A 13,413-nucleotide genomic window follows, 5' to 3' on the forward strand; every position below is an offset into this window, starting at 1 on the left:
GAAGAGTTTTTGGGAGGGACCAAAACCTATTGGCTTACCACTTTTTTTAATCTCTAACCTACACATTTTTGGGGGTAAAGGGTAAATTTGTACAGAAGAAGAAAATTAATACACAAGACCAAAGAAGGCCCACATGAGATAAATAGTAAGTAGTAACAGACAAAAGCCAACCAAATGCTAAACGAACCTAACAGTTACAAAGCAACTCTGAAAAAACCTCAAGCAGCCAAATAACTATAAAACAAGAAATGCAAGCATAAAACTGTTTGGAAGGAACAGGGCAATTAAACTTCATTGTTAGCATGAAGAATCTTTATAACAGGAGGAAGGCAAATGCGAAAAAGCTGCTATTCACCTAGCTAGAGCAGAGTCCTTCAATTTTAGAGATAGAAGCTTGTATCAGATGGCGCTCTCAATGACTCAAACTAGTATTTATCTCAGCCCAACATGAATACATACAGAAATTCTCTCTAGCCTGCACCTCTGACGAGCAATATTGTACACACACTTTGCAAAGGAGCAAAATTTCCCTATTCAGACCATTTTATTGACTCATCCATTGTAAATCATATTAAAATTCATACCAAATTGTCTCTCCCATCTACCATTCTTCTAATCTTTTTGCTAGACGGCTCATTTTATACATTAGCAACATCACTTACTCATCTCCAATCCTTGTATAAATTCTCTATCCACTTGAAATTCAATGCATGTCCATCAAGTCACTCCTGTAATTTGAATTGATCAGTACCTCTGCCTCACCACCATTTAAGATTTGTCATATCGGATGAAGCCCGAGAGAGGGACCAAGACTGTAGTAGCAGAACAGCACACATGCTGACATCAGCGACATCCGTATATTATTACACTAAAATTTATTAATTGAGCATGTGCATGACTTGTAGACAAAACTCAGCAAGTTCACTTGAAATTGGAAAGGCAAACTCCAAAACGAAGTCTTCCAAGTCGTCATGACAAACGTCACAGCCTCATCTCCAATCCTTGTATAAAGTCTCTAAATCCCCATGGACTCCAACAAGCGCCCATCAAGTCACTCCAAAGTCCCAACTCGCAAACACAACATTTTGCTATTTGCATTGATTTGTACCCCTACCACACACCACCACTATAACCACCACCACCGGTATGGACAACCGCCACATTCTTCTTGTAACTTTTCCGGGACAAGGCCACATCAATCCGTCCCTCCAATTTGCCAAGCGCCTCGTGGCAATGGGTGTCAAAGTTACCTTTGCCACTAGCCTCTCTGTCATGGAGCGTATGAAGAAAATCACCCCAACCCCACAAAGCTTAACCCTCGCCCCGTTCTCTGATGGCTATGACAACGGCTTCAAAGCCGAGCAAATCAAAGAATTCATGTCCTCAATCCAGATTCACGGTTCCCGAGCCATCGCGAATCTCATCATTGCCAGCGCAGCCGAAGGCCTCCCCTTCACACGTGTGGTCTACACCACACTTATCCCATGGGTAGCAGAAGTGGCAAATGACCTTCACGTCCCATCCGCACTTCTTTGGATCCAACCAGCAGCTATTTTGGACATTTTCTACTATTACTTCAATGGGTTTGGTGATGTTATTAGAAAAAGTAGTTGTGACCCTCTTTGTCCCATTGAATTGCCAGGACTTCCATTGCTCACTTGCCGTGACCTTCCTTCCTTTCTACTCCCAACAGACTTGTACAATTTTGCACTTGAAGAATTCAAAAAGCACCTAGACATACTTGATGCCCAAACAAATCCTCGAGTACTAGTAAATACGTTCAACTCATTGGAATACGATGCTCTACGAGCCATCCAAAAGCTCAACATGACTCCAATTGGGCCATTAATCCCATCAGCATTTTTGGATGGAAAAGATCCATCTGATACTTCATTTGGAGGTGATATGTTTCAGATGTCGTCGACGGAGTATGTAGAATGGTTGAACTCAAAGCCAGCGTCCTCTGTCATATATTTATCATTCGGAAGCATTTCGGTGTTTTCAAAGAAACAAATGGAAGAGATGGCACATGGGTTGCTGGAAAGCCGAAGACCCTTCTTATGGGTGGTAAGAAAAACTGATCAATTTGGTGATAATATAGAGAACGAAGTTATTTTCATGGAGGAATTGGAGAAGCAAGGGATGATAGTGCCATGGTGTTCTCAAGCGGAGGTTCTGTCACACCCATCATTGGGATGTTTTTTGACGCATTGCGGGTGGAATTCAACATTGGAGGGTTTGGTTTCTGGGGTTCCAATGGTGGCGTTTCCGCAGCGGACGGATCAGGCAACTAATGCAAAGCTGATCACAGATGTTTGGGAGGCAGGGGTGAGGGTGAAGGTAAATGAAGAAGGAATAGCTGAGAGGGAGGAGTTCAAGAGGTGCATAGAAATGGTGATGGGGGATGGAGAGAGTGGGGAAAAGTTGAGAGGAAATGCCAAGAAATGGAAGGAATTGGCAAGGGAAGATGTAAAGGAAGGTGGGTCATCGGACATGAATCTTAAAGCTTTTGTGAGTGAGATCGGAAATTAAAAATGGTTGTTCAGTAGGATGAACTTTGTTCTTGATTGAGGCTTTGGATTTACTTTTTGCTTTGTTGTTACTTTGTAATGTGCCTAAAAGGTCATGTATTTTCTGTTCCATTTTATAATCAATCAAAACATCAAGATTTGTTTGTATTATGAAGTGGCTTCATTTTTCATATTATATACATGTATAAATATAGAGAGATATAAAGCTGGAGTTCAGTCCTTGAACATCAGTAGACTTTAAATTTGATGCTCTGAAACCATTGTAGATTTTGAATCAATCTGATTTTTATTTTTGTAAAAGAAAGAGAAGTTGGTATTAAAAACTTGACAATGATTATGGGTCTATAATTGATCATTCTTTTACAATTTCTGGTGACTTCTACACGCCACAACTTTTCAGTGATGTGTAGTAGCATACACCTTGCAAAAGATAAAAAAAATCTGGATTCAGTGCATGTTACTGACTCAACCACAACCACAACCACAACCACAACCACAACCACAACTCCAGTGTGAATCATATTAAAACCCAAACCAAACTGTCTCTCCTATCTATCTACCATTCTTCTAATCTTTTTGCTATCATTTTATACATTAGCAACATCACTTTCAGTTACTTGGCTAAGTATTGCCAAAAGTCTTTTTCGTATGACCCATAGCCACATTTTTTACAATATTGTCTCTATGGGGATGTCACCATCCATTGAGAAGTAGAAGAGATTTTGTGTTTCTGTGAGATATATATATAATATGAATGAGTTATGCTATGGGGAAGGTACTCTCACGATGAACAATTAATATAAATCATCACATGAGAGCTGAGAGTTGAGACTATGATTCTCCTATAAAAAATAAAAAAAAATAAAAGCTAGAGAAAGAGAGATTCTTTTTTGATTTGAAACAAAGAGAAAAAGAAAAAGATTAGGTTACTCAGCTTGATGGCCTATTCGATTGTCCTTTTCGACCTCAAACTACTCCATAAACATCTCCAAAACACAGTCTCTTTTTCTATGACTCAGATTCCATATCCAATTTCTAAAACTCAATAAACCAAATTTCAGAGCAAAATATTATATTATATATCTATATCTATTAATACTACGATTAAACACTTACTATCGCTCTGTACGATTTATATAAAAATACAATATATTTTAATTGAACATCTACCTAATCTAATCTATTGATCTAAACACAAATTCTCATTATATAAGTTATAGAAATATATATATATATATATATATATATATATTTTAATTATATATTTACTTAATTAAATTTGATCTTATTGGATGAGCTAGATAGTCTAAGTTGGTAGAGACACTCTCCTTGAGTCATCCCGTGGGAGTCCAAGTTGGACTCACCCCATCCTCCCCTCCTTGCAAAGTAAAAATAAATAAATAAATAAAAATAAAAATCTGATCTTATTGATGTAATCTAATTTATCTGTGCGTCAACTCCAAACATAGTCTAATAGTAAAGTCTCCCACTTTACAATTTGGAGGTTTGAATTGCTGTTTAATCATTTTAGAGAATTTCCAATTTTTCACGAATATTATTATAATAATTTTATATTAAGTGCTCTTTTTATGATTGCATCAGTTTGCTATCCTTTCTTCACTATGTAATGTCTGGTTAAGCAAAATAGTGGCATGGAAACGGTAGGTCGCATAGAAATGCCGATACAAAAATGTTCAAACCAAATGACAAAGTAGGACACCACCTCCTCGTACAACTATATTACATACTTATAAAATTTTAAAATCGTCCATATTAAAATTACAAAAAATTTCCAATATATTATTCTCGTAACATTTTTTATCTTCTTGTTATTAAAAGCAGTCCCCTATCATATAATTTTTGGATCCAGCTGAGTAGCATTTGTAGGGGCCTATGATTTAATTGGTCATATCTAAATTATAAACAAAAACAAACTTTTCTCTGGATGTATTAACTTATAATAGCTTTTCATACTTATAGGAAGGGACAAAGCCATAAAAATATCAGCAAACTATGCAATGGCAATAACCAATAATTACCTGACCAAATGGACTAAATTTTCTCACAATTAGTTTTGTTGAACTCCTCAACTTTCTTCTGTACTTGTTCATCCTTCTTTGCACGATAAAGTTGAGTCATAATCTTACGAAACAAGGTCTACTAAGTCCAGGGTCAAAGATCTGTAGGACTTGACCACCAAGTTCTGATGTATTATCAAAATGTTTCCATTTTAAGCATCACAAACACAACTATTCAACAAACAGTTTATCAGCACAAGAAAATGCCAAAACCAATAAAATCAAAATGTTGCCATGCCTAGGACTTGGTCAAATAAGTTAAATTCCAACATGTTTTATCTTTGTGCAGCTTTCAAGAGTTTTCAGGAGTAGTAGGGATGGCAAATTTCCCATCCCCGCCGGGGCTCCGCCCCGCCCCGTCCCGTTTATAACGAAAATGGAGATCCTTTAAGCTAAGCGGGAATGGGGATGGGGACAAATTATGAATCCCCGCCAGGACAGGGATGGGGTAAACCCGCCCTACCCTAATTAAGTATGAAATTACTAATATACCCTTACATATAATAATTTATTACTAAATTATATTTATTATATATATGAAAATAAGAAAAAATGTTTTTTTTTTAATAAAAAAAATTATGAGGCCGGGGCCGGGGCGGGGCGGGGTAGGGGATGGGGATAAGGTGTCGTGGGCGAGGGCGGATATGGGGATTCTGGCAAAATTTTAAGCGGGGATGGGAAATGAAAAATGCATCGGGGATGGAAATGGGGAATGGAATCCCCGCACCACCCCGCCCCGTTGCCATCCCTATTTAGGAAAGACCAAAATGTATTGTCTTACAATTTTTTAATCTATAATTTGCATTTTTTTATTTTTAATAAAGTAGAAACAGAGAGAAGCCAGCCAAAGGCTAACCAACCTAACAGCTACAAAGCAACTCCTCAAACAATGCTAAAACAAACAATGCAGCATAAAGCTGGATGCATGTAAGCTACAGGGAAATTAAAATACACTGTTAAAATGAAGAATCTGTAAAACAGGAGGAAGGCAAATGCCAATAAGCTGCTAGAGATAGAATCTGCTCTCAATGACTCTAACCACCATAAAGGATCTGATTTCTCAATTATTGTTCTCAAACACACTAGCATTTCTCTCAACCCAAATAGAATATGTACACCATTTCTCACTTGCCTGCACCTCTAACAAGCAATAATTGTGCCCAAATCTTATCTCTCTTCTTCTTCTTTTATTTTTATTTTTATTTTATTTTATTTTTTTTATCATATTGCTATGGCTATATCATATCAGTTTCGTAACAGCTACACTCTTAAGTAGACAAAACTCAGCAATCGTCACACCTCCCCTCCAATCCTAGTATAAAACCCCTATCCCCATGGAATGCGATGCATGCCCATCAAGTCACTTCAAAATTCCAACTCACAAACACAACCATTTGCAATTTTAATTGATTAGTAACCCTGCCACGCCACCACTATAACCACCAACACCGGTATGGATAACGGCCACATTCTTCTTGTAACTTTCCCGGGACAAGGCCACATAAATCCGTCCCTCCAATTTGCCAAACGCCTCATGGCTAGGGGTGTCAGAGTTCTTTTGCCACTAGCCTCTCCGCCGTCCAATGCATGAACAAAGCCACCCCCACCCCAACCCCACCAGGCTTAACACTCGCCCCCTTCTCCGATGGCTACGACATCGGCTTCAAACCTGAAGAAGTTGAAGACTTCTTGTCCTCACTCCAGATTCAAGGTTCCCGAGCTGTCACGAATCTCATCAATGCCAGCAAAGACGAAGGCCGCCCCTTCACGCGTGTAGTCTACACCACACTTATCCCATGGGTAGCAGAAGCGGCACATGACCTTCACATCCCATCCACACTTCTTTGGATCCAACCAGCAGCAATTTTGGACATTTACTACTATTACTTCAATGGGTATGCTGATGTTATTAAAAAAGATAGCTGTGACCCCTTTTGTCCCCTTGAACTGCCAGGACTTCCATTGCTCACTAGCCGTGACCTTCCTTCCTTTTTACTGCCTACAGACCCCTTCAATTTTGCACTCCCAGCATTCAAAAAGCACCTAGACATACTTGATGCCCAAACAAATCCACAAGTACTAGTAAATACATTCGACGCCTTGGAGTCCAATACTCTACGAGCTATCAAGAAGCTCAACATGATTGCAATTGGACCATTAATCCCATCAGCATTTTTGGATGGAAAAGATCCATCTGATACTTCAAATGAAGGTGATATGTTTCAGAAGTCTACGGAGTATGTAGAATGGTTGAACTCAAAGCCAGAATCCTCTGTTGTTTATCTTTCATTCGGAAGTATTTCCGTGCTGTCAGAGAAACAAAGGGAAGAGATGGCACACGGGTTGTTAGAAAGCCAAAGACCATTCTTGTGGGTGGTAAGAAAAACTGATCAATATGGTGAGACTGTAGAAAACGAAATAAGTTGCATGGAGGAATTGGAAAAGCAGGGAATGATGGTGCCATGGTGTTCTCAAGTGGAGGTTCTGTCACACCCTTCATTGGGATGTTTTGTGACGCATTGCGGGTGGAATTCTACATTGGAGAGTTTGGTTTTGGGGGTTCCAATGGTGGCTTTTCCACAGCGGACGGATCAGGCAACTAACGCAAAGCTGACCACAGATGTTTGGGAGACGGGGGTGAGGGTGAAGGTAAATGAAGAAGGAATAGCTGAGAGGGGGGAGTTTAAGACATGTATAGAAATGGTGATGGGGGATGGAGAGAATGGGAAAAAAATGAGAAGAAACGCCATGAAATGGAAGGAATTGGCAAGAGAAGATGTAAAGGAAGGTGGGTCAACGGACATGAATCTTATATCTTTTGTGAGTGAGATCAGATTAAATGGTTGGTCAGTAGGATGAACTTTGTTCTTGATTAAACTTTGGATTTCCTTTTTGCTCTGTTGTCACTTTGTAATTCTCGTGATACGTGCCTAAAAGGTCATGTATTTGCTGTTCCATTTTATAATCAATCAAGTTTGTATTATGAATTGGCTTCATTTTTCATATTACAGACATGTATAAATATAGAGAGTCAAATGTGGAGGTAAAGAGAACATTGTTGTGTAGACAAGATAATGTATGTGCCCAATTGTCCTATTAGAAAGCTATAAAGCTGGAGTTCAGTCCTTGAACATTGATAGATTTTAAATTTGATGCTCTGACACCATTGTAGATTTTGAATCAATCTGATTTTTATTTTTTGAGAAAGAAGGAGAAGTTGGTATAAAAAAAAAAACTTGATGATGATGATGATGGGGTCTATGTTTTGATCATTCTTTTACAATTTCTGGTGACTTCTTCACACAAGTGATGTGTAGTACCATACAGCTTGCAAAAGAGAAAAAAATCCCAAACCTCAACCACAAATCCAATTCAGTGTGAATCATATTAAAATTCACACCGAACTCTGTCTCTCCTGTCTATCTAACATTCTTCTAATCTTTTTGCTATCATTTTATTCATTAACAACATCACTTTCCGCCACTTGGTTATGTTTTAGCAAAAGTCCTTTTCGTACGACGCAAAGCCACCATCCATTGAGAGGTAGAATACACTTCGTGTTTCTGCGATATGTATATGTATATGTATATATGAGTTATACTATGGTGAAGGTGCTCTCACGATGAGCTCTGGCCCTAAATTTTCTGCTGCCTTCTATATTTTCTCAGCAACCAAACAAACACAGGTGGGAAAAGATTGTAAGCATTGGCAACAATTAGCAATTAATCAATTGACGATCATCACATCAGAGTTGAGACTATGATTTGCCTATAAAAAAAAAAAGCGAGGGAAAGAGAGATTCGTTTTTTATCTGAATAGGTTACTCACTTTGATGGCCCATCCGATTGTCCTTTTCGACCTCATGCTCCTTTGGGACTCCACCATAAACATCTCAAAAAACACAATTTCTCTGTTTCTGTCATTCAGATTCCATATCCAATTTCTAAAACTCAATATACCAAAAATTCAGAGCAAAATATACCTATATCTATAATTCTATTCATGAAATTGAGAATTGAAATGATCATGCATTTGATTGGTCAAAGGCTCGAAACTATAACAATGGAGGGCAACTCAACTACTGTGGGACATAATAAAATTATTATTTTATAATGAAAATATAATACTCCTTTCAAAATGGTTAGGTACACAGTCCCAAAGTACCTAATTATTTTGAAAACTATATTTTCTATTTTTATCCTAAATTCCAAATGTAGTTTTTTTATTTTTTAAAATAAAAGCCTTAAAAACTAATTCACTGAATTCGTACAAGACACCTACACATACGAATTGGGTAAAACTTAAACTATGTTAGTAGCGTATAACCTGGATAAAAATTTCTCTGCACATCTAATATGTCACATAAATAAAAGTGATCAATTGGTGATACCACATCACTAATGCAATCGGTATAATTAAATTTTGTTATGTAATATAAAGTTTCGTGACCTAAGAAATTATTATTATTATTACTACTTTTTAAAAAGGAAAATGATATGAGAACCGAACCAAATACCCGAATCATAAGCCGAATCTAACGTGGCTTATCCACGTCAGGTTATTTTCTCTCCTCTATTACTCTTTGTTTCTCTCTCCTCTTTTCTCGCTTCCCTTCTCGGCTCTTCCCTCTCTAGATTCTGGTTTTATTACGGTTTTATTTTCTTAAAATTGAAGGTTAAAAAAATAAAACCATTAAAATTTCTTCCAAAACATGTACAAAAAAAAAAAAAAAAAAAAAAAAAAAAAAAGGGAAAAAAAAAAAATTTGCTTACACAAGCAGCGAAGGATTTTCGTACAAAGGAAACAAAGGATTACAGTTGTACATGAAGATGGAACATTAATTCTGTAAGGGGCTAGCTCTCATGGAAGGAACGAGTTGGCTTGTGGTGCCCTACGCTAGGGAAGTTGTCTAACTGCTCTAAAGGCATCAGACACAGTTCAGAGCTGCTGGGATGAAAGAGTGTTGCGTAAGAGCATGATGAATGCTTTTTCATCACGAATATGGATTTACAACGTTAGACCTGCCTTTCAAAGATGAGCGCAAGGAAAGATATAGAAATTTTGGATTTTGTATCTGAAAACTTTAAGAAGATTCATCCCTTTCTCTTCTCTTGGTTAGTTTTTTTTTTTATTATTATTTTTTATAAAATAAACTAATTGGTTTTTTTTTTTTTTCAAGTATATTTTCATTCTGTAAGAGAATAAATGTCTCTTGTAATGGAAACTCAGATTTTGAGAGAGAGAGAGGAAAGGTGAGAAGAATTGATGAAGCAAACGAACAACCAGATGATCCAAATCGAGAGAGGAGAGAGAAACAAAGAGACAGAGCGAGAAAGGGAAGTGGGGAGATAAAGTAAAATAGATGATAAGTAATTATTTCACGCGTAATGAGTCTGACTTGGCAAGTTCGGTGTTTTTTTTTATAGAAAGCTTTGGTTTCTCTATCACTGCTCTTCTAAAAATTATATACAGAGTGTGCTTTAATACAAATTAATATATACCCGGCCCAACTAAACTTAATCCAATCCATATAAACCCTAAACCTCACTCTCACCCATCTGCATCTCCAACCCTAGCCGTAACCTTTATTGGACCTAAGAAGCTTCTTGCCACAGCACTGCCGTAAATTGCTGTTCAATGCCGGCGATGACTTCTGGTTACCTCTCTTTCCCCTTCTGTCTCTCTACACACGTATTAGGCTCTGTTTGACTGGTTACCAGTTAAATGTAAGAAGTCACTGTCAAACTCGTTTCAGAAATAATTTAGGTTAGAAAAGAAAGCTGCTGCTTGTGCTGAGTGACTGACTCAATACGATACTCTCCCTTTGGATGATGGAATCGGAAGTAAATGTTGAAAGAATGGTTAGAAGTTAATTAGTAGGTGCAGAAAGTTAAAGTCTGGCACTCCAAAATTTACCGAAAGCACTCACCACTATATATATATACTTCAAAAGTTCAAGCAAATGCGTACTCAATATTCAACTTGGACATTTTTATAATTTTTTTATTGTGTGAAATTCAAGAAAAAGAAGCTAAATTATATATATTCACTTAGGCTGCAAGACTCTTACCTTTGCATTTAGAAATGAGAGCTTAACATCTACTTGTTTTTTAAAGGCCACTACTTGCCCCCGACCCTACTAATCGTAAATACGATTCCTCCACGATGGATATAAATAAATAAATAAATAACCTAAAGGTGGCTACCTGCTAAAAACAGCTAATGTCTTGTCAGCAACATCCCTAAAATATTAAGCTTACCCTTTTAACAAAAAAAAAAAAAAAAAAAAAAAAAAAAAAACATCCCTTAAATATTGCCCTAATTTTTTTTTGATTAATTGATCATCTGCATGTCTTGCATGTAGACAAAACTCAGCAAGTTTACCTAAAAAACTCAAAAAGATATCTTCCAATGCGTCACGACAGACGTCACAAACTCCAATTGTTGCCCATGGAATTCTATACATATACATGCCCATCAACTCACAATTCTCATCCCAACTCACAAGCAAGACATTTGCAATTTGCATTCACTAGTACTCCTACCCCTGCCTCACCACCACTATAACACACCACCACCACCACTGGTATATATGGATAAAGGCCACATCCTTCTTGTAACTTTTCCGGGACAAGGCCACATCAATCCGTCCCTCCAATTCGCCAAACGCATGGTGGCAAGGGGTGTCAAAGTTACGTTTGCCACCAGCCTCTCCGCCATCCAGCGAATGAACAAAACCACTCCAACCCCACATGGTTTAACCCTTGTCCCTTTCTCCGATGGCTACGATAACGGCTTTAAAGCTGAGGAAATCAAAGAAGTCGCGTCCGCGTTCCGTTTTCACGGTTCTCCAGCAGTTGCGAATCTCATCAATGCCAGCGCAGACGAAGGCCGTCCCATCACACGTGTGGTCTACACAACATTTATCCCATGGGTAGCAGAAGTGACACATGACCTTCACATACCATCCACACTTCTTTGGATCCAACCAGCAGCTCTTTTGGACATCTTCTACTATTACTTCAATGGGTATGCTGATGTTATTAAAAAAAGTAGCCGTGACCCTTTTTGTCCCATTGAATTGCCAGGACTTCCATCGCTCACTAGCCGTGACTTTCCTTCCTTTCTACTCCATTCAGTCGACGCCCACGATTTTGCACTCCTAGAATTCAAAAAGCACGTAGAGATACTTGATGCCCAACCAAATCCACAAGTACTAGTAAACACAATCGACGCTTTGGAATCCAATACTCTACGAGCTATCAAGAAGCTCAACATGATTCCAATTGGGCCGTTAATCCCATTAGCTTTTTTGGATGGAAAATATCCATCTGATACTTCAAATGAAGGTGAGTATGTAGAATGGTTGAACTCAAAGCCAGAATCCTCTGTTGTTTATATATCATTCGGAAGCATTTTGGTGTTATCAAAGAAACAAAGGGAAGAGATGGCACATGGGTTATTGGAAAGCCGAAGACCATTCTTGTGGGTGGTAAGAAAAAATGATGGGTTTGGTGAGAATTTTGAAAACGAAATAAGTTGCATGGAGGTGTTGGAAAAGCAGGGGATGATGGTGCCATGGTGTTCTCAGGTGGAGGTTCTGTCACACCCTTCATTGGGATGTTTTGTGACGCATTGCGGATGGAATTCTACATTGGAGGGTTTGGTTTTTGGGGTTCCAATGGTGGCGTTTCCGGGACAGATAGATCAGGAGACTAACGCAAAGCTGATCACAGATGTTTGGGAGACGGGGGTGAGAGTGACGGTAAATGAAGAAAGAATAGCTGAGAGGGAGGAGTTTAAGAGGTGCATAGAATTGGTGATGGGGGATGGAGAGAAAGGGAAAGAAATGAGAGGAAATGCCAAGAAATGGAAGGAATTGGCTAGGGAAGCTGTGAAAGAAGGTGGGTCTTCGGACATGAATCTCAAAGCTTTTGTGAGTGAGGTCGGAAATTAAAAGCTTTTTAGGTAGCATGAAATTTGTTCTTGATTGAATCTTCCTTCATGCTGTTCACTTTTGGTTTACTTTTTGCTTGGTTGTTACGTTTTATAATTCTAAAAGGTGATGTGCGTATATTTGGTGTTCCTTAGAATGAATTAAAATAGATGGGTGTGTTTGTAGCATGAATTGGCTTTATTTCCATATTAACTTATATGTTTAAATATAGAGATTTCAAATATAGAGATAAAAAGAACATTGTTGTGCAACTCGGATGACAATGTGCGCATTCGACTATTAGTCCCTTGAACACTGATGTTTTTCATCATGTTTTGCCGATAATAGGCTTTTATTTTTTGAACTTATTTTTCTCATTGACATTACATGACATTGTTCTGTTGATTTTCAAAATTGCTTTTTCTCGAACAAGAGAATTATCACAAACATGTGGCTATATTTTTGTGGACACAAACAGCCTAATCAAATTATTTTGGAAGTCGAAACGGGGTGGTATAGGTCAAGAGATAGTAAAATTAGTGATGAAAATTTTATGAAGTAAAATTTTCAATGATTTATAGAACATAAATTCTGCCTAAGAGCAAAAATTCCCTATTCAGGGCATGTTATTGACTCAACCACAAATTTAATGTGACTCATATTAAATTTCATACCAAACTGTCTCTCCAATCTAGCTAACATTCTTCTAATCTTGTTGCTGTATGAGGACGGCTTCCGCTGCTTAGCTAAGTTTTAGCGTACTTTTCCTATGACCCAAAGCTAAAGTTTTATACATATTTATCTCTACAGAAATGTGACTCACCAGCATCCAATTTTTTTAAAAAAAATTATCTGAAGGTAAATGTGT

At 37.8% G+C, this 13,413-nt stretch overlaps 1 protein-coding gene and 1 pseudogene across 1 annotated transcript; both read left to right on the forward strand.

Moving 5' to 3' along the window:
• Window positions 1-255: 255 nt before the first annotated feature.
• Window positions 256-7,617, forward strand: LOC132273027 (uncharacterized; annotated as a pseudogene).
• Window positions 7,618-11,092: 3,475 nt separating this feature from the next.
• LOC132274793 (crocetin glucosyltransferase, chloroplastic-like) lies at window positions 11,093-12,814 on the forward strand. Its single transcript, XM_059776124.1, has one exon. The coding sequence runs from the start codon at window positions 11,202-11,204 to the stop codon at window positions 12,564-12,566; it is 1,365 nt and encodes a 454-aa protein (XP_059632107.1). The 5' UTR covers window positions 11,093-11,201; the 3' UTR covers window positions 12,567-12,814.
• The last annotated feature ends 599 nt before the right edge of the window (window positions 12,815-13,413 follow it).

This window comes from Cornus florida, unplaced genomic scaffold, assembly GCF_030987335.1.
Source record: "Cornus florida cultivar Cherokee Brave unplaced genomic scaffold, ASM3098733v1 CherokeeBrave_3.0.0_Hap2_Chr09, whole genome shotgun sequence".
NCBI classification, from domain to species: Eukaryota; Viridiplantae; Streptophyta; class Magnoliopsida; order Cornales; family Cornaceae; genus Cornus; species Cornus florida.

Excerpts from the sequence above, each read along its gene's own strand:
- LOC132274793 (XM_059776124.1), top strand. The coding sequence starts at position 11,202 with ATGGATAAAGGCCACATCCTTCTTGTAACTTTTCCGGGACAAGGCCAC.